The sequence below is a fragment of the Taurulus bubalis genome (assembly GCF_910589615.1).
Source record: "Taurulus bubalis genome assembly, chromosome: 6".
Classification (NCBI taxonomy): domain Eukaryota; kingdom Metazoa; phylum Chordata; class Actinopteri; order Perciformes; family Cottidae; genus Taurulus; species Taurulus bubalis.
The window spans coordinates 7,477,394-7,505,310 of NC_136594.1; the positions used below are offsets into that span (position 1 = coordinate 7,477,394).

The following is a 27,917-nucleotide window of genomic DNA, read 5'->3' on the forward strand; positions in this document are numbered from 1 at the left end:
ATAAAATAAAAGTCTGTTTAATTATTTCTGGCTGTTGACTCTTCAGTGTTAGTCTAATAATTGAATTAACCTATTTCAGTATAAGTGTAACCAAGTGAAACGCAACAATTACTAAAAACTCAACTAAAGATTTCCTGATTTAAATCAGAGGAGCAGATCCTGGTGGCCAATCAGCATCCAGGAGGACTGTAATTATATGGAAAACAACCAGCGGTCTCTTGTGTATTAAATCCAACGTCATCTGTTGCCATAGGAGCCGTCACGTAAACAACAGGGCACCAGAAAAGTTGAAGTTAGTCGAATTTTGTCAGATTGCCCTGCAAGGTCAACCCGGAAAAGAATGTCATGACAAATCCCACCAAAGCAACTGAAAAGCACGTTTATGTCTCGATACAAGGCTCATTTTGCTCGATGGCAAAGATGAATCTGTAAACTGCACACTATTAGAGGATTAAACCTCTCAAAAACACCGGAGGATCATTTATTTAATTGGTCATTGATAATGTGGTAAATGACGATGGGAGAACCTCTCTCTCTCTCTCTCTCTGTTGGAGGGAAACTGATTCTGTTTCAGGACAACACATCACTCACTGCCATAGTGGACGTGGCTACAGTGATCCGATACTCTTCTTGGCCCAAACAAAGAGACGAGGGCTGCTTCTGACAAAAAATTTTAAAATAATTGTTGTCGGCGCGTTAACCAAAATAATTTGGTTATTTTCTATCTTTGGGATGCGTTTTGAGATTATATATATATATATATATATATATATAATAAATAATTATTGGCACAAAATACTGCATTAATGGCCACTTTGTGGTTTCTAGAATCAACACTCATCTTATACTATATACTACTATATAACTTGGTAATATCTTATTAAGACCCTCCGATTAGTTATCAGCCTTTTCCACCTGATACCCAGGGAGTATGAATTATTAATAAAGCAGACGTCACAAATGGCCTCATGTTGCTAACATCAGCGCGCAGCTCAGCCGTCCTCATACTGGACCACACCGTCGCTCATGTCTAATTCATAAGACTCTGTGAGAACAGCTGACCTCACACCGAGTCATCTTCTTCTGTGGTGTTAAAAACGTGGCTACATCTAACAGATGCTATGGAGAACTAAGGAACAAAAGAGTTCAGCTGTCCATCTCTCTTGTTACCTTTTCTATCATTATTCTGTTCATCTCAGCTGCTTTAAAAAGGGAATAGTTTGACATTTTGAGCTTTACATTTATTCGCTTGTTTTGCAGAGAGCTCTCATGTCTGTATGCTATGAAGCTACGGCTAGCGGGCGGTTTGCTGAGATTAACTTAATTTAGCATACTAGAAACAGGATGAAGCAGTTAAAAAAAATAATCTAATTTACGAACATGTTTCATATTGATCAGTACAATAATTTAAAGCCCTGAGACTCCCAAGTCACTGCGTCTGACCAAGAAATAGTCCAGCACATAACCATAAAACAACAAATAGTGATTTATACGCTTTGTTTTTTGTACGGATTAAACAAAAGAGACTTTTAGAGGTGCTGGTAGGTATTTTCTTTATCCTTTCAAAAAGCGCAAAGCTAACTCCCACTGAGTTTCATGCTGTGCTAAGCTAATCGCTGCATAGGCTTGTCATTACATAGCGGTAGCCAATTAGCACCATAGATTAATTTTTGGTATCCAATTCAATAGTCAACTATTTTCATAGTGTTTAAAAAAATATAAATTAAACAAACAAAACACAACGTAATGTGTTATTTAATGAGCTTCAGCAGTGCTGCAACGCATATTTATTTATTTTTTACCTCTGGCTATGTTAAGCTAGCTAACAGGATGATCACAAATGAACACTACTTTCGTGATCTTTGAAGTGTAAATGGCATCAGCAGAAGTAGTAAGCCACACTCGCATGACTTCTCATCACCACCAGACAGTTTATGTCGGACTAGTGTTCATCGAGATTACGTTAAGGAGTCCCAGTTGGCTACTTGTTAGCAACCACCCTTTTAAAGACGTGTTTTAACTGTCGTAGAGCAAAATGTTAACACATCTTAAGCTCTAGTTAACCACAGAACTTATTTCAGGCCACTTACCAAAAACTAATTCAGAACACCCATTGCCTTTGAGACCAGAGGGAGCTCAATATCCCGGGTTTTAGGACTCATTCAATGCAGCGCTGCATGTGCTCAGGCTCCAGGTACATTAATCCAGCCTCTCTAAAGAAATCAGCTCTGTGACAGTGATTGATGTGTGGTATTTCACATTCATTTAATTATATTTCAACCAGCCCACGAGGCGGTAACGCCTAAATGCTCCTTTGCCTAAAATGATTCCCAGAGGAAGCACACCTGTCAGTAACCCTATACGGAGAAGCCCTGAGGGACAGAAACACAGTCTGTGGGTCTGGCTTCCCCACATCCATCTGCTGCCTTGAATGAACACAGGTCGTGGGGCTGGAGGCCCACCTGCAGTCGACCCAGAGGCGTTCCCTATCAGTCTTCATTAGTGACAAGAGGTATCCCTCTGCATTAGTCTGCGACAGGTAACGCAGCCCAGATCAGCAGGGCAACGTTAACATGGATGCATAAATGGACAGCAGTGGTCTCAAGGGAATCCAAGACAAATCCGAGGTAGAGGTTCTGACGGGGTCCCTCACTGAGCCCCAGACCCATGACCCGAGACGAGCCGGGGAAAAATAATACTGAGACTTATTGTGTCTGCGTAGCGGCCCTTTCTATTGTCGTTTGTGCAACTTTTTCATTGTTGACTAATCCTTTTCTTAAGTAATCAATTAACTTGGGTTTTTTTTTTTTTAAATGTCAGACTAACTGTCTAAAACCAAAGGATGTCTAGTTTACTGTCATAATAGAGGTTGAAACCAATTCATTTTTGCTTATAAAATTATTTAAAATTGTTTGCAGTTTAATTATCTGACTATCAGCTAATGAAGCGGTTGGTGAGTATAAAAATGATGTGAATTCTACGCCTTTGCAGTCAGCAGATATTGATCCACTCATGTGAGGGTCCAAAAGCACAGTGAGCAAACATCTTTTAGAAGAATGGCGTTCATCCCTCCAGTCGTGTAGAGACTTCATGCGGTCTCGTACTTTCATTTGTCACCTGTCTTTAGTGTCATAATAAACTAAACGTGACGCACAGAGACCTCTGACTGCCTGCCGGATTGTTTTCCTTTTTCCCTTGTTCTATAAAAAAACTAATTTGGGGAGAAAAAAAAAAGAAGAGGGATTTCAACCGGAGGTAGCCGTCAACAAGCTTCCAGGGAGCCACCGAGTCCAAAACAAATAAAATCCGCTCTCACTCACTACTTTGCGATGCTGAAGGTCAAGGCGCCACCGGCTGCTATAATAATCCCCTGTTGCTAACTTCCAGTTCGGTTTCCTGAGGGTCAGTGAACGCCCCGCAGAGCGGAGGTCTTTCAGTGACACCGTCGGGGCAAAGAGGTGCGTTCAGGAGGAATTTGCCCAGTTGTGCTCCTTCATCATTACCATGGCGACGCTCGTTAGCAGAGAGACGCTTTGTGTCGGGCTCAGTGGGATGTCGCTGTCAGACCTGTTTGTTTTTTGATCTCTGCTTGTCCAAACGGTGGTGAGTGGGGGGGATGGACATCATCACAGAGCCGCCATTTAAAAAAAAATTGGTGAACAATTATCACAGTTGTCGTTGACTTTTAGCACAAGTTTAATCTGGAAACAATCCTTCTGACTTTGCCATTAAACTGGGGATTCGTTTGTTTTATGTCTCTCCTGTCAGATTAACAGATTCAATCATTGAAGTATAACTGAATCTATTAGGTACAATAATTATAATAATAATAAAACAAAATACAGACACATTGTGTGTTTCGGTGTCGTGCAGCAGATGTTTTCTGGGACTTCCTGGATGAAAAAGACTTCATGTCCACTTCTTTTCAATGTAGTGCTGCCATAAAGATTATTTTCATTGTAGTTTAATAAATTAGTTGTTATTAGTGTATACAACCTCATAAAATGGTGAAAAAAAGTTAATCAGATGACATTATCAAATGTCTTGTTTTGTCCACAATTCAAGAGTTTAAAACTAAAATACACAATATTCACTTTTTTTTCTTTGCTAAAGTTACTCGGCTATCAAAATAGTGGCCGATTAATTCAGAGTTGACAACTAATCAATGAATCGTTGCGTCTCTTCTTTACAGCGCCGGCTTATCTCTGATTTCCATGTCTTGTTTTCAAAAGAGAGGACACACAATAGAAAGAGAGAGCGGAGCATATTATCAGCAACAAAACACACACACACACACACACACACACACACACACACACAAACGGCCACGACTGCCCGGATACCAAAGACAAAAGGACCGTGTTGCCGAAAAAGCTCAGAGGAAATGAAATGACACCTTTTAGGTGCGTGAGGCAAACAGAGCCAAACGTTTACAGCACAGCGGTTCTAGGCAACAGCAGAGAGGCTGCAGTTCCTCATTCAGACGGAGCAGAAGGTGACAGACTGCAGCACTAATGTGTTCACGCCCAATAAATCTGATCTGCTATGAATTACCAAAAGGCTCCCAGCCTCAAACCCAATGTACCTCTCGGTCAAATAAAGTGTGCATTGCTTCTGTGTCAAACAATTGGACAAAATGTACTGAAGTGGCGCACTAAATGTCAGATATGTGGTGACCTGCAGGTTATGTATTACCCCGTGCCCCTGCTTGTGTAATGCGCCACAATGCCAGAACAAAAACACAGCAGAAAAAGTCGTCTAATCGGGCAACGCTGTGGACAAGGGGCCCATTATTCAGGAAATCCTGGATTTGTCAAATATTTTGAGCGATTGAGCGCTCGGTACCGTTATGACTGTGTTTTCTGAGTGAACCCTGACAGAGTAAATTATTCATGTTACCGTGAATAAAGCAACCCCTCTTCAAACCCAACCTTCTGCTCTTCCTGAGCAGAGACCCAGGAGCAAGTCACCTGTGCACATTTATGGCTCGGTGTAATATTTATGATGCAGGAGGCAACATGTTCAACTTCTGGGTCTTATCGAGAAAATAGACACTTTTTGGGCTGTGTCAGGGTCTCTGCACAGTTCAACTTTCTTTTACCACAAAGAATGCAATGAAATACTTATTTCATGGTCATACCGGTACGACGATATGGATTAAAACCAGTAGGGGTGATATGGCCTGATATGATTTACTTAAGTGCATAGATTAATTTATATTATGCGTCTGTGCTTCCCAGTATTATAATCGACCTTGGCTTGTTTTAGCACCAGACAATGGATGAATGGATAAACCATGCAGTTAAAATAATAACTAATTAATCCAAGGTCAACATATGAATTTGACATACATGTCAGAGGTCTGACCAACAGATTTGTGCTCAAATCACATACAAAAATATCTTATAACCAACATAACTGACTGAAATCAATGCTGTATCAGATTTTTCAGCGTCTTATAAACGCAGTGTGTAGGTGGATATTTAACACTTAAGAGCTAAATTAGCTCCATATCACCTTATAAGGGATGACTGAGTTAAAACACTTAAGCTTCCAGCACCGACTCCCTTGGCACAAAGCCATCAGGATTTGTACCATTTGAGCAAATAGATCAATGAACGTGTCAGTTCTCTGTCCCCGAGCTGTCCGATCAGATAATCCCCATCACGGGAGTCTCCTTCATTTCCTCTACTCACTGCAACACGTCTGCTTAGCTTTCAGCTTTTCTTCAAAACTTGTTAGAGTTCAAGTCCCGGCCCCTACCAGGCTCTTTGTTTCCTAAACCATCCCTAATTTAATCCATGATAAAAGCCGGAAGTCATTATTTGGTAACAAAGAGGGAACTCTGATTAAAGCCGCTGCATGTGACGTGCAACTTCAAAATAACTTTGCAGAATCAGTCCGGCTACATCAAGAATTCAGCCTGACCGGTTTGCTGCAGGCCAACAACCTCCAAAACAATGATACAGTAGGCTCTGCGGGGGGGATTAACACTGAACAGTTTCTTCACCCTCAAATCTGCAAAAACTGGCGTTAAGGGGATTATTACATGGTGTTATGTGTCTAGAGTGAGGAGGCCAAGGTACAGGACTTAGCACTTCATGCCATGTAAAACTAAACCTGACTTATTGAAGAACATGGACCTCTGCCTCACAGCTTTATCTGCTAAATGTCAGCAGAGGATGATCTCTGTCTGGCTTGTCACCAATAATCATTCTAACTGAATGATGTTAAGAGGCAAGAGATAGGGGAACAAATGCTCCTTAAAAAGTGAGAGGTCTCCTACAAACAGCTTCTTTTTAAAGTCTGCACTGCGCTGCAGACAATTAAGGTCTTGCTCGATGTTCAGCGCAATTAAATTGGCCTTAAAACTGTCCTTGATGTTCCTCTGCTCCGGTCTCAAAATTGGCACACAATTCACGAGCGGTACTATAAATAGGCCGCAATCTCCCTTCCATCTCTCCCTGCGTCAATGACCCGTTCAGAGTGGGAGGAAGGCTGTCAGCTGGAGGTGACAGGGCTGTCTTTTTAATTCATAAAGTTTGGTTCACAGCTCGATTAGAAACCTCCGAACGTCAATTATCGAGTTGTTGATGCTAGAGGATTAAAATAAGTTACTCTGTGGGTATTTTGTTTTATTGTTAAGGATAATTGGACGACAATGAATATCGTCTAATCGAGTTGTTTGAAACTTCAACAACAGAGTTTTTATCCATGAGTTGTTACGGCAGCAATGTGGGTTTCTGGGTTATGTAGGGCGGCTTGGAAAGTACGAAACACTTAGTGGGCTATTTGGAGATCTTAAAGTTCTGATTAATGATCACGTCGGATAATTATGGCATTGTGTTCTGCTGCTGCACTGAGTCCTGTTTAATGAGTCATGAAGTGCAACCGTATCATCTACTGACTGAGCTTCTCTTCATTAGGAATGACGGTGATCTCAGTTTTTTTTAAATGCCCATGACCTATAGACTGTATGATACGTTATAAAACTGGTAATATGTATTTAACAGTCAGTTTTTGGTGCTACAGTAATGTTTAATGGAGCAGCACCATCATTGTAGTTTTCAGATTTGATTGGCAGATGAAGAGCACCTCTAATGTGATTTAAAGTGATAACGGACAACATCCACAGTTCCTCTGTGCAAAAAAAAAAAGTTTCAAAGATTTATCTGACTTCAATTTGAGGCTTTCAGCCACAACAGTTAGATATGCGCCAAAGTTTTGTTTTGATTATTTAGATGCATCTTCTTCACCTGGCTTATATTTAAGGTGCCTCGTCATTTACTGCCTTAGTTTTTAAGTCTTAATCGCTGCTTTTAATTTTATTTCTACCTCTTGATCCTATTCTAGTGAATTCTTTTCAAATCTATTTTAACATTTTATTGTTGTAATTGTTTGTCTTGCAAAATAGTATTGTCTGTTATTTAGTTATTTTATTGTGTTATTATTTTGTTCGTGCTGTTTTAATCTTGCCCTGTAAAGCACTTTGTGCTGCATGATTGCATGAAAGGTGTTAAAAAAATAAAGAGTTGAGTTATTTACTTCACCAACAGTTAATGGAGGAACTTCCCTTTATAATTATTAACACATGAAGAAGACTCCCAGCACATTCACACTCCTTGTTAGTGTGCGCCAGCCTGCAGACTGCTTACTCATGTCTTATAGGAGCCTTAACAAGTGAAGATCTTATTAATAACATGAGATCTATTGGAATTAAAAGCTGGAGATCGGCCAAAACACTAGGAGTGCCAACAAATCATATCATATATTACATCATCTCTGCATAGCAACATGTAATCAATACTGTTCTTGCATGTGGAGGAACAATCTAACAGAGATGCATAGTGACAAAGTGAAAACCCTTGACTGCAAAACAAAAAAACAAGCAAACTGTCCCTCTGCCTCGTCTCGCTGCACAAACACCTGCAGAGCCGGAGGAGGAAGGGTTTTGTAAAGACTGTGTGCAGATGCAGTCGCCCCAAACACAACATATCCCCCGAGCTTAGCATAAATCTGGTAATAACAGCCCGTGTCTGAGATGAGGTTCTCCGATTTTGAAGATTAAAGCTGCGAGTTTGCAGAACACGCGATGCTGCTCCGGCAATGACTGTTTAAACAGCTTCAGACGGGTTCTGCTAAGACTAATATGAAGGACTATCTCACCTGTAACACCGGTTACAGTCAGCTAACCTGTAACTGAGGAGGGAATTCATCTAATCATACAACCAGCGACTAAACCTTTCTAAACCCGACTCAAACAAACCAGGAGTCTTATCCTCCTAACGACTGCAGGCAGAAACACGTCTCACTCATTACAGTTTTGATGATAAACCGCTGATAGTTCAGAACTACGCGTGTGTATGTGGGCTCAGAATGATAATATCCCACACACACACACAATACAAAATAATTATTTGTTGTAATGACACACATCAACCTCAAACTTACTTCGGAGAGCACGTCTAACACTGCTGAAGTAATAAGTGGACTCTTTGAATATAGTGGATCGACATGTTTTGATTGATTCATCATTTATTAGGCATAAACTTCAACTTTGCTGGTTGTGGCTTCTCAAATGTTAAGGATTTGCTGCTTTTCTCTTTTTCACTGGCGCAAACTGAATATATCTTGTGTCAATTGTCAGACATTTTACAACACCATAGTATCTAAACTCAGTTGCCACTTTATTAGGTACACCTGGGTAATACTAAGAGGTGTTAAAATACATTCTCCACATATTTATTTATACCCATGAATGTAGCCTGAATATTACATTACTTTCTATTTATTGTTTACTGGTCTTTCATTGTTTTATTTTTCATATTCAGTCTCTCTTTGAAACTCTCAAACCAGTTTGTGATTTCTGGAGTGGAAAGACTTACTAAAACGAATGAAGGAAGTGAGTTTTACAATAACTGGTAAGTTGAAATGTTTGTCAATGGAGTCTAATGGCTTTGAGGAGAGCATATTACTTATGTTTTGTACCTTAATAAATAAATAAAAATGTATATTTATGACATTGTGCGTCTCATAACATCGCACCGCAAAAACGCCGTCATTTGTCTCGGACACAACAACTTAGTGTTTCCTGAACTTTACTTTATATCTTGTTAGCACAATTAAAACCAACACAGAGGAATTAATCCATTCAACCCACTTCTAATAGGAACGACACTGTTGCATACATAACACAGCAACTTTTCACAATACATTACGCTTCAGATGTTAAACAAACACTGAATCTCTGAATAACAAATAAATACAAATGCATTACTCACCCAGAGAAAATCTAAACCAGGTGAAACAAAACCCACTCAGGCGAGGAAATGACAGGAAGGAGGGAAGGGACAGGACAAAGTACACCATCTGCGAAGCCACGGATCAAAAACAGAGCTTTGACTCTTCTTCCGTTTGTTCTTTTGTTAACAGGTGATCGGTGTCCGGCCTGCAGCACACCACTGCGCCTGCATCACCTCTGGCTCTGCTATCCGATTGTTGCTCCAGCAATCTGAGCCATGGTGCCAAGATCAGCTTTAGGCAAATCTCGCCGTACCTCTTGGCTTTCACAGTCTTGTGCAGCACTAAACCAACGTCGGCCACGGAGGATTACAGAGTTTACGCTTGGAGCGGAATAACACGTGCGTCGTTTGATTTAGTTCAAATTGGCTGAAAGCAACAGATCCTTAGTGAGGTTAGTTTTATACATTGGTGACAAATAAAGCAGGTGTTCAGGTCACCATGGAGACAACAGCAGGGAAACACGGGGGGAATGCAAACATGTTTACATGGCGGTGAGGAAAAGTGTTTGCCCAAGGGCCCAGAGACACAGCAGGCTTCATTAGAATACAGCTTAATACCTGCAAAACACTACTTACAGGCACACAGGTCACATTGCAGACTCTCGAAAAACACCAAAGCCACTGAGCAATGTTCAGAAATCCCCAAAACAATATTTATCAAGACATATATTGTAATTTTGCATTTGAGTTTGAGCTGAAAAGATGAGTCAGGTCTTGAAACGTTTCTTCAGTTTTATTTTGGATTTTACTTTCTTTATTAGACAGTCTATAGCTGAGCGATCTGGGTGGTAACAGGTGGGAGTTTGGGGGAGTGACGTAAGAGAGAGGCATGCAACCAAGAACACTTTGATTCTTTTCCTTCTTTTATTTTCTTTTTTTAATTTCCTTTTACGGTTTTTCATGGACGCATATATAAGACGAGGACAGGTTTTCAGGCAATAAAGACCGCTCGAGTTGACCCAAGTTGGCGACAAACTATTCAGCACCTCTCCTGCTCCCACAGAAATAAATCAAGCACCCCAGCATCTTCGTCCCAGGGGATGACGTCAGAGAATTGAGTTTTCCGTGTTACTCTCGGCTTCCACAGCAACCGGTGGGGTGAGGCGGGTGTGGGGGGGGGGTGGGGTGACACCGCCCTCTCCCTTGACCTGACCCGGGAAGAAACCCCTTTTTTTCCACGGGGGTATTGTTCCCAACACTTGAATGGATTACCCTCTAATTCATCCCAGCATGTATAGTCGGGTACAAAAGCCAAGGAAGCCAGGGTCTGAGGTGCAGAACAAAACCAACAGGGGTAGAGTTATAAAGCCATACATGCTGAAGTAAAAGGGCTGTAAGTCCTGTTAGTGAATCCACAACAACCGCCGCCAACAGCGAAACACTGCTTCCTACTCCAGTCATCACTGTAACGTGGGAGGAAAATGCCCACCAAAAATACAAGTTCATCTGAAGTATCAGAAACTGTAAAGTACGGAACATTAGCATTGAATGTCTCGACAGATCGGAACAGAACGTTTAGTTAAATCATTTCAATTTTATGGACGTTTTATTTCGGCAAAGTTCTCGTATGTCTGGCTGTGAAAGGGCTTTTGAAATGTGAGAACTTTGGCTATAGTTTCGGTTAATTAAAACAAAGATTTTGTGGGAAAGTAAGTATCGGGAAAAGTATTACATTTGTTGCCAAATACCAAAATATATAATGCAAATATCGGAACATTGCAAACTATATGTATGAATAATACAACATGTATGGATCAAGCCAAACATAAACGCTGCAGTCATCTGCAAAAAGAGACTCTGGACTGAAAGCTACAAATAAAAAACTATTACCCCAACATGAAAAACTACTACATTGTATTGAATAAAAGTATTCTGATAATGCCATGTTGTTGCTTTCTGTTGATCAGTGTAAAAAAAAAAACTTACATTATTCAATGTTATAATGTAACACAAAAAACATGAAGACTTTCTACTGAATGTGTCTACCTATCTTACACTACAATGCAGTTGTTACTTAATGACATTAAGTAAATTGAACATTCTTAATTTCTTAAGTAATACTTTGCACGTGGGCTTTCCAGTACATACCATTCTTGAATGGAATATTTACAATACAAACAAGCCAATGTTTCCTTGAGTGTTTACATGGCCAGCACACAGTAGTGCAACAGACTCAGGCCTCAAACTGCACTAAATCTTCATTATGATGTCATTTCGGACCCTGCCTGCATTGCAGGACACCTTCTGCTGTCCCCTTCAGAGCGAAAAGAGACAGTGGTGGGAAGGTCAAACGCTCTGCTTTGCTAAAGATGCAACCAGCATGACACCGCTGTAACGGTACAAGGACTTCTCACGCACACACACACAAACACACGCACACATATGCACACACACAGACAGTGATGCGGCGGTGCCGTCCTGCTTGACTTACCGGGAGGGATGTGAGAGGGGCTTCGCCGGGACACGTCACGCGCTCCGACGCCGTCGGGGAGTTAGTGGTCGATACTTTTCAGAGGAGAAAATCTGCGCCGCGCTTCAGGTTAGCAGGCCGGTCAGGTGAGCTGCTGCCGGGCTGCAGCTCAAGAGCACAAACACTCAGCAGCAGCAGCAGCAGCAGACGGCGGCGGCGGGGAGAGCTTCCTCGTACGTGATTGGGGCAGGTGGAACAGGCGCGTTCACGTGTCCCCTGCGCGCGCCAAACGCTGCTTCTGACCCACTGGTGCAATCTTAAGGCTGCAACCAGCGATATCAGGTGAGTTCATGTATTGAGGTACTTTTACTTAAGTGCTACCATTAATTATACATTTGAGGGACTTGTGTTTCCATTGTTATACAACTTTACATATTGTACAAATACTGTACTTTTTACTCTACTCTATTTATCTGGCTGAAGTACCGATTGGCTCCATCTTGAACAACTGCAACAGTAAAATGCTGCGTTCACGGTAATGCATCTGTAATATGAATCCTATAATATAAAGTATAGTAACTTTTGAATGCACAACTTGTAACAGAGTAAACGTACTCGGTGCTATTTTCTCTTTAGTCCAGGTCTAAATACTTTACTTTAATTTTAAGCAAAAATGTAGTTTATTACACCACATTTATCTGTAGGTTGTGCTTCTCGTTTCAGCTTAATGACATCATGCATTTGAGACATTATTTGGACCTGTCCTTTCTTTTCATTTTGTCCGTTTTTGTTTATCCTTCCTATGGAGGATTTTGACATCGCAAAAATCCATAAAAATGTGAAGATAAAGCAGCAACATATTGGCTACTTGAGAACATTTTACTGCTTAAACTTTTAACCAACAATCTGAATTGCTATAAATTGCTACTTTACGAGTTGAACTCTTCATCTACAACTTGTGAGAAAGTGAGAAAGAAAAGATGACCAAGAGATTCTTCAGGGGTGTACTGGAGTGTCTTGTTTTACACTAGTGACAGAATTAAGTTAATCGCTGCTTAAATATCATGATATAACAACTGATGAAGCTTTTTTTTCTCTCACAGGAAAAAGGTTCACAAGTCCACACACGTTGACTGGAGACGAGGGGGTTCACATGTTTGCCCAGAATCAAAAACAAATCTCGTTAGGAAGTAGAGAGTTCTATTAAAGTTCTTTGTCTTTTTTTATTTTATTTGGCAGAACCTGCTGATTCTGTAGTTGATAAATGATTATTCCATATATTATACCAAATAAAACTCAAAATCAGAGTTCTGCTAGAATAAAATACATTTACGCGAAATCAGAGAATTATACACCTTAAAAAAAAAAAAAACAAGGATCGAGACAAAAATCAAAACTATATTAAAAAAGCACATCAGAACTTTTCTATTCATTCATACATTTGCACAATTAGGTTTATACTATTAAAATAATAATCAAAGATTGGACCAGATGTATTTTCCTCCAGTTATATTACACATCCTTCCATCTATGCACAAATTACTGAGCAACAAAATAGATGCATGAAAATAGTTATTCGTTACTGAATTAAAGGCATTTACAATTAAAGCACTTGCTTTTTAAAATTGCAGATAAGACTTGACATCTTAGGACTGCAGCCACTGATAAACATTAACCTGCTGCTGTGAGTCTGATTAAAGGTTATCTATTTGCTTTGCCACAATTGATAATTTAATTGACAATGTACCTCAACAGTCTGTGACCAACATCCTCAAGGCTTTCCAGAGGATTAACCAGATCCTGTCAAGTGTATAGGCGAGGGTGTGGCGGGGTTGTGATCATGAACACCTAAAAAAGGGAAACCTAAAAGCACCTGGACTTAAGTAAACACCAGTCATATTGAATCCACATGTCAACAGACTATAAAACCGTCGCTGACTTTCTAGACGGGAACAAAAAACAGGATGAATGCAAAAAAGGTTTACTCTAAACATAATTGTAATATTTCATCGGGCATATCGGAAGCTTTTCTTGCCCCCTCAGTGACAACATGTGCATCTTCTTCTCGCTCGGCGTTTCTTTGTTGGCCCCTGCTGGTGACTTCTCATACAAGCCGCTACTACAAAACACCACGAGATGATAAAGAAAAGAAACTTTAATCTTCCCAAAAGAGTTTACACAACATTCCGAATCCTTTTCTCAACTCAACATTTGTTATTGTTTTATTATTACAAAAAGGTAAAGACCCACTAGCAAATACTAGTACTAGCACATCATTCTGTAGGTCTTCAGGAAAAGAAAAAAAGAAAAACAAAGCCAAATGGCGGCATTGATTGTAAACTACAAGGTCAAATAGAGAAAATTACAAATATATATATCAGTCTATTTCAGGGAAACAATAGATTGTTGTACAAGATTCACACTCACAAACTGCTATGGTGAGCCATAGGAAAAGTACAAATCGAGTGAGGACGTGACAGCTGGTTATCCATAACAGAGCACAGTAGGTTCTCTTTGAAAAATATACTTTTATAGCCCAATGAAACAAACCGTCAGCAGCTCTGACAAAGGGATGCTGGTATTTCAAATTTACAAAAAGTTAATCGTATTTTGGTTTTCACCTCACATATACAGTTTTTTTTAATTAGTCTCAAATGCATAAATGTGCATGTGTGCAATATGGATAAATATCTTTGAGAACAGCAAGCCATAACAACATATTTAGACTCTCTGAATGTTACTGGAGTGTAACACAGCTATCCTATGTGTGTTGAGTGTTTAAACATGTACAGTTGCACAGGCTCTAACTGTACGGTCCTCTGAGAGTGTGTTTGGTCCAGTCTCTTCCTTTGAAAGTTGGTCCTGAAAACCGGAAGTGAAAGCTCCTTTCCCCGCCCCCCTCCCCCCCCAAACCACAAGATCAAATATCAAAGCACAGGAGGGAAGAGATGAAAAAAAAATAATCAAGAATTCAAGGCACATTTAGTCACATAAGGCTGGTCCTTCATTATTTCTCTGGGATAAAAGAGAATCAAAACACTTTTACCCATTCAGTCATATGTTAACCAGAGAATGATATCGATTAGAAATAGCATCCTGTCAGTATAGTCATATACATGCAGCGTTTGTTGTGAACAGACATAAACATAATTTTAACGTATCGATTTAAAGAAATAGTTTTACATTTTGGGAAACACTCATTTGTTTTTAGTTAGACGAGAAGATCAAAAACAATTTTCATGTTTGCACTTTTAATCTAAAGCTTCAGCTAGCAAAAGGATAGCTTAGCATAAAGACTGTAATCAGGGGGGAACCGTTAGCCTGGCTCTGTGCAACACTCTTGTACACTCTTGCACTTTGGTCTTCATATTGGTGAGCTTAAGCGGTGCTGGGAGACTAACCGTTGTTCACCTTTTGAGAGAGCCAGTTTACCCTGACTGCTAACCATTTCCAGTCTTTATCCTAAGCTAAGCTAACCAGCTGCTGTCTGTAGTCTTATATTGAACAAACTCTCAGCAAGAAAGCAAATAGGCTCGTTTCCCCAAAATGTCAAACTACCACTTTAATCAGTTTGCTGGCCAGTTTCCATGCATGATCCATACATCTGAATACCGCTTTGCTCCGTTTATCACAACAGGTGTCAAATCAAATCATGAGAATTCATGTTCAGAGTCTCCTGAAGCCTCCTGATTAGACTTTCATAGAGTATTTGTCTAGTATTCGTCAGTCGACTGATAAGAGTACTGGAGCCGGCAGTCATTTGAATCCCGTAGCCGTCCTTACAGAGCCAACAAGTCCGCTGTGCTGAGATACAACATTCATATGCTGGATTGCAAAAGGCCATTTACAGTTTCCAAATGTGTGGACTGCGGCAACTCCTGTTCATCGGATTTATCAAACAAGTTTAAAAAAGTGTGTTTCTTATGATTTCAAATCACTGCAAGATGAAAACAATGATTTAACAACAAGAGTAAAAGGATTGTAGGATTGTTTTTTTGTATCATTTTGCGTATTGAGTTAAAAGATTTACAATTGTGAAAGTTTGAAAGGCAGTGACAGTCGAGTTAAAGGGGGAAGGAAGGGAGGGTCCTGCTGAAACTGAGCCGCTGTGGCTTCAAACGGAGTGATTAGTGCTCTTCCAGCCAAGATGGACTGTCCCCACCTGGCATTTTCAACTTGATGTGGAACTGCTTGAGAGTCTGTTCCAGCTGCTGTTGGTTTCCGGCGTAGTACGCAGCGATGGCGTTGTGGAACAGGATGAGCTGGTTATGCAACACCTTCACCTGTTTGGGGAAATAAAGAGACGGTGAGCACACTTGGACCGTGAAGCCGTCGCGTACGTCGAGCAAACCAACTCTGTGGCCGACCTTGTTCTCTTCCAAGAACTTCAGCTTGACGGAGACGGCGTTCCGCATCCTCTCGTACTTGTCGCGGTAGACCTGGAACTGCTGCTGGGAGAACTCGATCTTGGGCATGGTGGTGGCGTCACGTGGCCCCAGATTCAACTCCTCCAGATCTGTACGGTACGCGTCGTACTCGACCCTAGACGTGCGGTATTCAAAACAAACATCACTATCTGGGCACAGACCGTTAGGAAAAAAAAAAAAAAGGGTATGTTCATATGTGACTGAACTGAAAAATATTTGGTTTTGTTTGAAAGAATACTTTAAGTTCCACCTTAGGGTACCCTAACTAACTAGGGTCCTTGCCTTTAAAATAAATTATGTTTAAACTTATTTTCAGCATAAATGTGATCAAAAGTCATGAGTCTGAGCAAGATTCCCCAAAAATGACTACCTGAGAGCTCCAGAGTTTTTATACAAGTATTGTTTGGTGCCTTCCCAGCAACCCACAGACTAATACTGCACATCTTTAGAAAGACTAAGACCTAAATCATCTACATCTGCAACACTGCACAAAATGACATACTTTGAGCTGATTCTTGCTCGTACCATGACAAAATGACCCCCTACTTCTGCATGTGCATTCAGAAGCATTTTTGTGCATTTTATGTAAAAGCACACGCCTCTTCTCACAAGGGTTATGGTACTTTAGCAATTTAAATGATTTAAATCGACCATGTGGATGAGGAGATAGCACAGTTTACTTCTCATTTTTGGGAGAAGAGAAAAAAAGGGAAGTTTTAATATGTATTCATTCACATGTATGGTTTGAATATTTCTGTGCAGATGCAGTATTCAAGTCCCTGCCTGTATGAGAGTGTACATGTTAGCTTGCATCAGGACTTAGTTGGCATTCTTATTATGAAGAATGTGGCATTTGCCACGAAAGCAAACAATGTTTTTTTCTTGCAGAAGACAACACAATCAACACCTTTTTTCATTATCACAAATAATACTCTTTACAGTGCTTGAGGTGAGGACAGTAGAGTTTCTATGGAGGTCTTTTGACCCGACTATGGCAAAACATATTTGATCTCACAAAAGATCCAGCCAGGCCTGAAACTCTTTCTCCTGATGGTGAGATATTATCTTGTGGTTTGGAGATGGTGCCCACACATGATCAAGCATTACCTACCTGGCAAATTCATACTGTTTGATATTAAGCAGGGTGTCTTCAATCGTTTTGTCCACGAGTGTGTTCACACTGGAGATGAAAAAGTTGATGGCACTCAGCAATGTGTCTCCATTTTTGGACAAAAGCTTTTGGGTGTCAGCGTTGTAACCAAACTCCTCCTAAAAAAACAGAGTCAAACAAGTTTTAGTGAATTTTGCTTATTTGGCCCTGCTGTCCTGAGTGGCTACTGCAGGTGTCAACATCATACCATTGATTTGACAAGTACATATACAATAGGGATCGTGATTGTCAAAACTATATGTGACACAATAATTTCTGCATTAAATTAAACAGAAACATTTAATCCATGGAGAGATCAACTCCTGCTTGTTCACCTCTACCAGTTTGCATCCAGTGTCCATCCATTGTGTGAAATTGTCATGAATAGCGTTTGGCTACTTGAGTTAGGTCTCAGTGACCTTTGACCACCAGAATCTGATCATGTCACCCTTGAGTCCAAGGGGACGTTTGTATTAAATTTGAAGGAATTCCCTTTTGAATAGATCGGGCGAATGGACAAGCTAAAAACATAATGCTGCCGGCCACGGCTGTAGCCGACGCACAGGCATAAAGATCAATGACTGCACTCTGTAGAATATTATAATAATAATAGAAGAGCATCAATGTCTGAGATACAAAATACATACTTGTATTTCTGTAAGAAGTATTTTGTATACAAGACACTCAATCAAATATAAAAAAGAATGCTCTTGGTATTTGAATAATGGAGCAATAACGATAAATCATCTAACACACTTTGAGGACTCAGGAAGTGGAGGAGGACCCAAACTTGAATTATGCAAGATTCTTTACTGCCTTTGAAGCCAATAACCTGTGACGCTTCAATAGAATACAAATAAACACGAGTCAATAAACATTCTGCATGACTTTAGGACTTTTTGCTGGGACACTTAAGTGAGGATGATAACACGCCCCTTCCCGTTTATCCAACGCAATCTGATTGACGAGAAGGTGCGTGAAGACATGGACTCACGTGCAGTTCTGGTGACTTGAGACTGAGGTCGGCGAAGGCGTCGCCCAGCTGCCTCTGCGTCTGCATTATCTCGGACAGCTGACTGGACAGCGTCTGGGCCAGCTTGATCACATTCTGGTACTTTCTCTTATTGTCGCGGAGGACTTCGATTTGAGCCTCCAGCTCCATGTCCACGGTCCGCGAGCCCCGACCCAGCTTCTCCGACAGGATCTGCCTGGTACACTGCAGAGGACAGAGCGTGGTTAAAACATTACGGTGGGGGTCGCCACAGCTAAGTCGAAAAACAAGAAAAGGATATCAACGATTTGCGTTTTTCAGTTTGGGGCACAGTTCACATTTCTGCCAACACCCTAATGAACTGAGAGGAGATTAAGATTGGGACTAAAGATGAGAGAAGAAGCAGGGTAAGGAGGGACATGAAAAAAAAAAAAAAAAAGAAATCAAGGACAGAGGATTACTTTATATGTGTTGATGCTCCACTTCCTCACTAGGTCCAGTTTTTCCATGGCCGGGCTCTTTAAGTCCTCTGAAAGGACCACCGCTCCGCTCATTGGCTGTTCATTCATCGTGCCTGGACAATTAAAAGTCATTCACTTAGTGGGTGACTAAGTTATTGGGTTTGCAGGCTACAGAACTGTGGTGGAAATGAAAGGAGGTACAATTCAAAGTGTTACAATCATCAAACAGCGTGGTGAGATTGTCATGTTAACACTAAAACTTCAACACTGAATTTAAGGCATTAGAGGACGCTGATGACATCTATGGTTATTAAAATCACAATGAACAATTAAAATACAATTAGTCATGACTTACCGTTTTCAAAAAACAGTCAGGGTTTAAGTGAGGAAAAGTGCTTTAATATGGTTTGGGCATAGAGGGGAAATGCTGGAATACATTGAGCGCAGAAACTGACAACATATAGTTAAAAAGGATATCAGACAAGTAATAGAATATAGCTGAATACATCATAATAATATTGTTAGTTAAAAGGGCCAGTGTGTAACATTACGGGGAACCTATTAGCAGAAATGTAACATAATAATCATAACTATGTTTTCCTCAGTGTATAACCACCTGAACCGTTAGCTTAGAATGAGTCCTTCATATCTACAGAGGGAGCGGCTGCTCTTTACGGAGTCCGCCATGTTTCTACAGTAACAGACAAACCAAACACTGGCTACTATTTTTACTAGAGTCTTTCACGATCTGCAATCACACCGCTAGATGTGCACTGTCCCTTTAAATAATTAAAATGTTGTATAGTTTTTTTTTTTAAGTTTCCTTACCAGATAATATGGTTGATTACAATTGCGTGCACTGACTGCTGAAGGTTGATGAAGAAGGTTTCATTCAGCCAGGCAGCTATAACTGAAAAGGCTGGTGGTCAATGTGTTTAAGATTTTTTTTAAAAGGATCTATTGATGTATTCTGTTATATCTTTTTGTCTGACAACCTTTCCCAATGTGTGTCACTTTTGGGTCACCATAGAGAGAAACTAGGGGAGAGTATAGGTGCGAACTTTTGCATGGACAAAGGTTACAAGCAGGAAAACCCACTGTGATTAAGTGCGAAAGCAGTGCTTTTCCCAGCCAAGCAAATGCTTTCGGCACCAAGAGGTTTCATCAGACCTAGAAATCCTGAGACGTAGATCCTCTGAAAAAAATGACTCTACGGGGCGTGTGAAAGACATTTCATTAGACACTGCAGAGCAGAAAACTACTTCAGTAGACAGTCTGGAGAGCCAATAAACTAGGAAGGAGAAGAAGAAGAAGAAGACGAACGGTTTGATTAGGAATGGAGTGCAGCCTGTGGGAACAAGGAGCAGGTAAGAAACTGATGAAAACCAAAGAAAGCTACGACAGGCCTGCGGTGAGTTCAGTGAATTCAGTGTGCACATGTATCGTCCAATTCGTACTCCTTCGCTGCTGGTACCTTTCTCAGCCTGACTATCGCTGGAAGAGCGCGCCAGGCGGCTAGCAACAGCCGAGCTGGGCGCTACAGGTGCCACGGGAGACGCGGGCAGGCTTGCTGACCCTGGGAGATATTCAGAGTTATGATTCATTAGTATGTCGCCATCCGGCCTCCACAAGCGTAAGAGGGAACTTCTCATTGATGTTGATTTCCCGCTCGTGTTTTTTCTTATCTCTCCGTGTTCGCAGGATGAATGCGTTAATGAACAAAAGCCGACCTCAACTAAATCACATGGAACATAGCCATGGCAACATGGGCTACAACAGCTCCCCATTCTATGGTGGAAATGTTCTTATTTGCATTTATAACAAGGGCATGGTGATGAAAAGGAGAGTAGGGTCACAACGCGGAGATCAGAGAAAACTCATTAAATTCAATTGGATGTTCACCTTTACAAATTCAAATGTCTGCCTTTCAAATTTCCCCGAGATTAAAACAAAAAAAGTGGAGCGCTGCGTTGAGAGTACACGGAGAGAAAGATCGCCTGTAAACACAGAACGCTGCAAAGCAAATCAGATAAACGGTGAGCGAGGAAACGGTGCACACGCGAAGGGAGAGATGCGTTACCTTTGTACGGCCGTGATTCAATGATGCCCTCCGTTGTTGAAGCAAAGTTGCTGGAGGTGACACAGGACTCTGGAAAGTTTGGGGCCCCGGGGACACTAGGGTAAGAGTCCTGTGGAAGAAATAAATAAATGCGTTGGGAAAATGCGTGTATGGGCAGAAGCAAACGCGTCGTGACATTCATGTCACTGATGATTGAAGTTAACTCACTGCAAAGCTAAAGCAGGGAGCTGCAGCTGCCTGATTTAAAGTCTCAAAGCTGCACACATTCTTGTGATTGTGACGTCTTCTCTGCCGCAGACCGTCAGTCAGACGTCTCCAACTAAAGGACTTCACTGCAGAGGGATCTGACCTTGAGTATCTGAGAATGTCTCTACTACACAGAACGAAACCCATTGTTGCAGATCTGCAACAATTTGTTGAATATTCTTTTCTGATTCATTTAGATAATTATGGTTAATTGTTGCATCCCTACTATTTAGCATACAACGCCAAAGATATAAATTATACATATTTGTTTGCACTGTACATTTTTATTCAGAAGCAGAGTTTTCAATATTACAAGTTGAGCCAATTTAATGCGAGATGAACTGTATTTAACTTGACAGACATCATAACAAGGGTTAGGTTGTTGTTACAAACACAATTTTCATAAGTAAGGACTTTGAAGACCTCGTCAAAGTTCTGTTTGGGAAACCGGTGAACTCATATCGACAATTACACAGTTCTGAGGGATGCTGCTCTCAAAACAAAGCCCTTACCCTCTGGAATACGGTCTCAGGGTTCTGATCCAAGTCTCCATTGCTGGTGACTGGGATCTCAGCGGCTGAGCTTCTATGGGACTCTTCAGTCATTGTGCCTTCCTGTAACAAACAAGGTGACATGAAGCAGGCTATTCTGGAAAGCTTTCCTGAACAACTTCAAAGAGGGAAACCCCCTTAAGAAAAGAGGACTCAGAATCCAAGACACAATAGGACACAATAGTGGTGCCATCTTGTGGACACAGCCATGGTGGAAATCAGGAAACGACAGTTGATAATTAAAGTTGTGGGTTCCACATAGTGATGACATGAGATATCTGGGTAAGTACATTGGTAACAACAAGAATACAAAAATGGACTCCGATTACAGCTGAACTGTGCCACCCCAAGAAAATATTTGCATTAAACAAGCCTGTATTCTGGTAAATCCGTCCTCCTTCTATGATTTCCGTCATACATTTTCATGACAGGACAAAGAGCATAGTGAGGTATAATCATTACATCATCTACCAGGATAGCTGAGGTTCTTGTGCAACAACGGGCATCAATTTTCGACACTCCCCTATTTTACAACACCGTTTCTGTTTAATTACTAAACACCGCTGGACGGAATATGTCACCAAGCGCATTACCCCATCGTCACTCTTTACATACATTCTTCATTTAGTGGAGTATTGTAAAGATGATATAATAGGTCATAAAGGTTTAGTGCACAACACCTCCACTCATGCAAAAAAAAAAAAAAAAAAAAAAAAAAAAGGGAATCAAGCCATTATCTCCAAACATCTGCTGTTCTCCATAGCAATGTTTTTGGACCGACAGTATTTGCTTCCTCGTTGCCACGTTCATGTCAGTGTTTCCCAGCAAAGACCAGGCCTTACGTTTTACAGTGACATCAATTACTTCCTACCACATTAAACCCGGCGTGCCATGTTTTATAACTGGTGATTTTGTGGTCCAACTCAGAAAGATCCTGCAATGCAGCAACACACAATAGAACAAAAGTCTCTTTGACCTTGAATATAATTAACGATCACAGGGAAAGAGCTACTATAATCTTTAGGAAAACATACAAATCATAGCTCCTCCTACTTGTGCTTGTGGATTAAAATGGCACAGTGACACATTGGTTTGCATGTCGGCTCGTTTCAAGCCTCGGGGTGGAGACAACAGTTTGTGGATCAGTTTTGTTCAGCCTATAATAAACTAGACGTCTGAAAGTTCCTTCCAGGATGAAAATGCAGCTGTGTTAGTTTTAGTACAATTTATGGCCTAGTCACTGTGGATTTAAGAACTAGGACACTGACCCAACACTGTAAAAGCTTTACATACGAGAGCCCTGTGAGGTCTGAGAGTGTAAAGCTGGTTAATGTGGATTAATGACACGCCAGCCAAAGCGGCTGGCACAGAAACAATGTATTATAAATCAGAATGTTCATCTTTGAACAAGCTCCTTCAGACAATAGGCAGACCTTGAAAAGTGTCTTAAATAATGCAAATAGCTACCAGATCACCAGGTAACGAGATCTGGGACTTGTCTAAACTGACCGACTGGTCTTCACCGTGTGAGCAACAAAGCAAGTTTAAATCATGGGTTTATATTAATAACGCATTTCATATCACAGCTAAGCAGATGTATTTACTGACAGCTTCAATTCCCTAAAGTACTGGGTCAATATATTGGATTCCAGCTTTGAATTATATTAAATAATACTAAACTTAAAGAAAACACACAGAAAAGGAAGATGTGACTGAAGTTAACTCCTTAAAGGATAAGGAAGCATGTGATCATAAAATGACTGCCAAACATTTTTTTTTATCACAATGTGTCATTTGATACTGTTTGTGTGTGTTTATAAAAGGTTAAAACGTGTAAAGAACCTGCTGATATCAGGCTCTCTCGAAGCCAACCCAACCTCTAGTAAAGCCAGAACCAAAAGAAGACCTATATGCATAACCAGAATATAACATACTAAAAAAAGACCAAAGGAAAGGTTTCATGTTTGCATGTGCAACAAAGACTTCACTTTGGATCATGTGACAGACACATAAATACTTAAAAGGTCAGATGACGCCCGCATGCAGGCAGATCAGTACAGACATACACTGGTAGGCTTGTCCAGCCACCTGCAGATAAACCAGACTCCTGCCTGATAATCATCAGACATCCAGTATAAACAGGTTGTCTGGGTGATACACATCTCTGATTCCATGCATTTCTAAAACAGGGTGTAAATTAAGACCGATTGTAATGATATTTGCGGACAAGCACAGTTTGTTTTCTTTTAATTTAGCTGTTGCAGAACTAGCCCATGTTTCTCAATTTAAGAGGATTCTTATATTGCACTGGGACTGATTCAGCCGGGGATCACCAGAGGTCTCAAAGCCAACACGACCCAACCCAACATCTACAGACATTAGAGCAAGCTTCCTTGCAGAATGTCTATTAAAGCCAACATGACCCAACCCAACATCTACAGACGTTCTGCAACGAAGCTTGCTCATAATGTCAGCCTGCTGGAGCGAAGTGGCTGCAAATGAATCAAGCCTTTGAAAAAGCCATGGTATGGCAAGTCACTGTGTGTCGCTCCCTACAGTTCAGTATCCTGGATACGTGCTAAAATGACGTGGGATGAAGGGATAACAACAATAACCTAATTGTCCCAATTAGCTGCATCAGCTGAAGAGGAAAGAGTCATAGCTTGCCTCTCAAACTACAGAAGACACAGCCAAGTAGGACGATGCCGGGTTTAAGCTGCAGACGGAAAGGACGGAAAATGCATCTGAACGTAATATCTGACAAGTCTGGGTTACAACTGTGATGCATTTATGGCTTCTAAATGAAGAGGGTTTACAAACACGTTTGCTTTTTGAATTCCTGTAATCTGACGTGTAATACTGGCACTGAAACCCAAAATGTGAATCAACAGCGCGAGCGAGGAGTCACACATTCCAGCAACGCAAGAATTGTGGGACTGCCAGAGAATGTGCAGTCGGGACTCCAAATCTTTTTCACTTACCCAGTCATCTGTTTGACGGTATGTAGAATTCAAAATCTCTATGTACCCAACTTACAAACAGGGAAACATTGTGAGGAGGAAATGGTGTCATGTGCACATCATGTACGTCAGTGTCCAAAAAAACAAAGCAAAATGTAGAGAAGTGTATACTTACTGACTTATAATAATAATAATAATAATAATAATAATAATAATACACAGATTTCATGGTAATAAAGACAAATTAATCCTTCTCAACAATCACTTTGAGATAAGCCAGCATTGATTCAAAGCAGAGGAATTGTATAAAGCCTTGATCGTCCCCAAACACGTTAGGCACCTCACAGAGCAACACACAAGTAAAAGGAAGAAAGCCATCAACTGCACCATCAACACAGAGTGACAGCTACACCCTTGAGCAAAGCAGAAGAAAATCAGAGGCACGTCTACCGGGGAGAAACAAACTCAATCTCTTGAGCTATGACTCAGGTTCATGTTGTTGATTATATGAAAGAAAGCTTCACAACTAAAGTCAATCCAATAATAAATTGGTTGTATAGGAAAGAGACCACCACCAGACCAAGTAAAGATCGGAGCAGCAACATGAACACAAGCACAGTAGGGAAGCGCTTAGAGAGGTTGAAAGTCCAAAGTGAAGGCAAATATCACCTTTGTTTCAGTGTGAGAATCTCCACTTTCCTCCGGTGTTTCAGCGGATTCAACATGATGATCTGTCTCCTGTCCCCCATTTTCTACACTGTCAGACACGTGTGCAGCGTCGCTGTCACTGCGCGTCACTGCACTCTCCCTCTGAATGCCCTCATCCGCCTCCAGAATGGCCTCGTCACCGTTCTTTTCTGCATTTTCTTCAGTGCTGTCAATGTCAATGTCGTACAGCACATCGTCTCTGTCATCTCTTCGCCTACTGTCGTCTACACTCTCCTGTTTTTCATCCTCACTCAAACTTTCTTCCGATTTTTCAGCCCCCTCACAATCCATCTCAGAGTCCTCGGCTGAGATCTTCCCCGATTCAGCCTCAAGACTAATTTCAGACATACCTGAAAACAGACAAATAGAAGGGTATAAATGGGTCCTACCAAGCCACCTGATAGCTTGGAATGCACCAAAACAGTACAATAAAAAGGAGTGAAATACAAACCTACTCCCATTTTGAGCTTGTATAATCATTGTATTCAAGTCACAGTGCTCGGCATGCATGTTTTCCTTTGAAAAACACACAGGGTTGTCTAATAACATTTACTGCTACTGCTGTTTTTTCCCTAAGCATCTGGATGTAAAAAGTGTTCCAGGACTGTTTTATAAAAATATGTTGTTACTATTCCTGCCATGCTGTGACACTATTCTCAGGTGGTAGCTGGAAACAACATATTTCCTTGCTCACTTTGTACAACACAAGAATAATAGTAATGTATTATTGTGAGTAAAGGTATGTATAATAGATAACCTTAATTGTATCCTTGTTGTTTGCAGTATCTATGCCTATGAAACATATATGCATCCATACAGCACGGGCCAGACCGACCCACACAAAACATGTACACATAGAAATAGATAGATAATTTGGACTCATGTCCTGCAATTTAAGCAAAGACGTATTTCCATCTAATACTATTTGGTTGGTTTCATCACTTTGTAACTTGCCTAACTTTGTGATTTACAAATATAGACTATTTCATCAGTTTTTTTTGCTGCTTCTACTGATCTCAAGCCTTCATCAATAAGACATGTACAAACAACCACATATCGGCAGTCACCAAAGCAACCCTCGCCTTGAATACAGATGAACACAGTGGAGCTTATTGCCAGCAGGGCAATGCTGAGGAGGGAATTTCCTGGTTTTCAGCTCCCTGCAGGAAAATCTGACTCATTTACATGGCGATTGCCAAGTGAGGTTGGGTACTTTAGTGACGAAACGACGTGGATGCTATTATTCGTCCAGTTGACAGTCAGACAGCACAGCTGTTTTTCACCATTTTCACCGTTTCTCTCGTTAACGTCCCACCCCGGAACTGGATCACACGTTTGCACAATTAGCCTACCTGTTGCAGCACGGTCACGTGACTAGCAAGGGCGTCCAAAAAGTAATGAAAACACTTATAAATGTCCTATAATTAAGTGTCATTGTTATTATTGCATGGTTAAGGTTATTCGGAAAGCAAGCACCGGGACAAACGTGCCGATAGTTTCCCCCTCCCGGCCCGTTAGCTTTTCACGATTTCCACTAGTTAACGAGCATCAGAGCTGTTGACGTGTTAGCTAACGCTGATCTAAGCTAGCTAAACAGCGGACCACAACTTAAATAAAAGCACTTTAAATGGCCGCTATACGACTATTTTGCCAGATGTGCAACTATACGCCACAAGGGAATAGCGATGCTCAAAACTTTGGTCAACACACGAACTCACCTGTGTGCGGTCGTGGCTAACTATGTAGGTTAGTTAGCTGCAAACGGTTAGCCGTTGTCACGGTTCAGACCCTCGGTGACGACAAGGCGCTATGGTGCTAATGCTGCATGTGTGTACTACCAATTCACCGCCGACGGTCCTCCACTCTGCGTGGTAAACGCTAGACTTGCTGTTTGAACCCCGGAAAGACTGAGCCAATGTGCGGGCCCTCGGCTGTCATCAGACGCGCACCGCATCGTTTGCAAAAAATTGTGCTGCACGCGCTCTCCCCCTGCTGTTAAAATATGCTAATTGCAAGGTTGTGTCCAAGGTCTAAAATCAGTTAAAATACTTTTTTTTCCCATAACCGAGTTAAAATATTGAGGTAAAACATGACAATGAACAGGCTAATGTGCTGGCAAAGTCTTAAAAAAGAAGCTATTATCAATGTTTATTCATTTTATAAATTGTCAATAAGAAATGGCAAAACCCCTTTAAATACATTTAAACTAACATGCCAGGGGGGCAAACGCAGAGAATAAAAAATAAACAGAAAAAAGCTTAAACATAACATAAAATTAAAAAAGGGGCACTATGGCACAAACTCTGATTGTGTAATTACAAACATATAAACATGCAATGCATGTTGGAACAGCATTAGATACTTAGAGACATTTTAAACAAAAAATGGCTATTTGGCTTGTAAACGTACACTTATGAATATATAAGTTGGCTAACCCTAACCCTAGAATGTATATTAAAAAATATATAAACATGATTTTTAATTACTGTGTTTCCTTTTGTTTCAGTTTGGAACGAATCACAAGCATTAATGTCCTCTTTCATGAAAGTTTATTTCATACATCATACATGTACGCCCTTTCCTAAAAGTGTCTGTCATAGCTAAATAATCAAAATATAACATGATAGTAGA

General features: G+C 40.8%; 1 protein-coding gene across 2 annotated transcripts; it reads right to left on the reverse strand.

Annotated features, from left to right (window-relative positions):
• Positions 1-14,637: 14,637 nt before the first annotated feature.
• arfip1 (ADP-ribosylation factor interacting protein 1 (arfaptin 1)) lies at positions 14,638-27,053 on the reverse strand. Of its 2 annotated transcripts, XM_079219642.1 has the most exons (10): positions 27,005-27,050; positions 25,248-25,636; positions 21,580-21,681; positions 20,822-20,930; positions 20,216-20,317; positions 18,742-18,854; positions 18,284-18,505; positions 17,251-17,408; positions 16,080-16,254; positions 14,638-15,995 (listed from the first exon to the last, which is right to left on the reverse strand). In XM_079219642.1, the coding sequence occupies exons 2-10, from the start codon at positions 25,632-25,634 to the stop codon at positions 15,840-15,842; spliced, it is 1,524 nt and encodes a 507-aa protein (XP_079075768.1). In that variant the 5' UTR covers positions 25,635-25,636; positions 27,005-27,050; the 3' UTR covers positions 14,638-15,839. The 2 variants fall into 2 exon arrangements, with proteins under 2 accessions (XP_079075768.1, XP_079075769.1); XM_079219643.1 differs by lacking the exon at positions 25,248-25,636 and having other exon boundaries at positions 27,005-27,053.
• Positions 27,054-27,917: the final 864 nt, after the last annotated feature.

Coding starts and splice junctions, on each gene's coding strand:
- arfip1 (XM_079219642.1), bottom strand. CDS start 25,634: ATGTCTGAAATTAGTCTTGAGGCTGAATCGGGGAAGATCTCAGCCGAG. Junction 18,855..20,215: donor CGATAGTCAGGCTGAGAAAG/GTACCAGCAGCG, acceptor TTAATTGTCCAG/GCACGATGAATGAACAGCCA. Junction 18,506..18,741: donor GGAGCATCAACACATATAAA/GTAATCCTCTGT, acceptor TGTCCTCTGCAG/TGTACCAGGCAGATCCTGTC.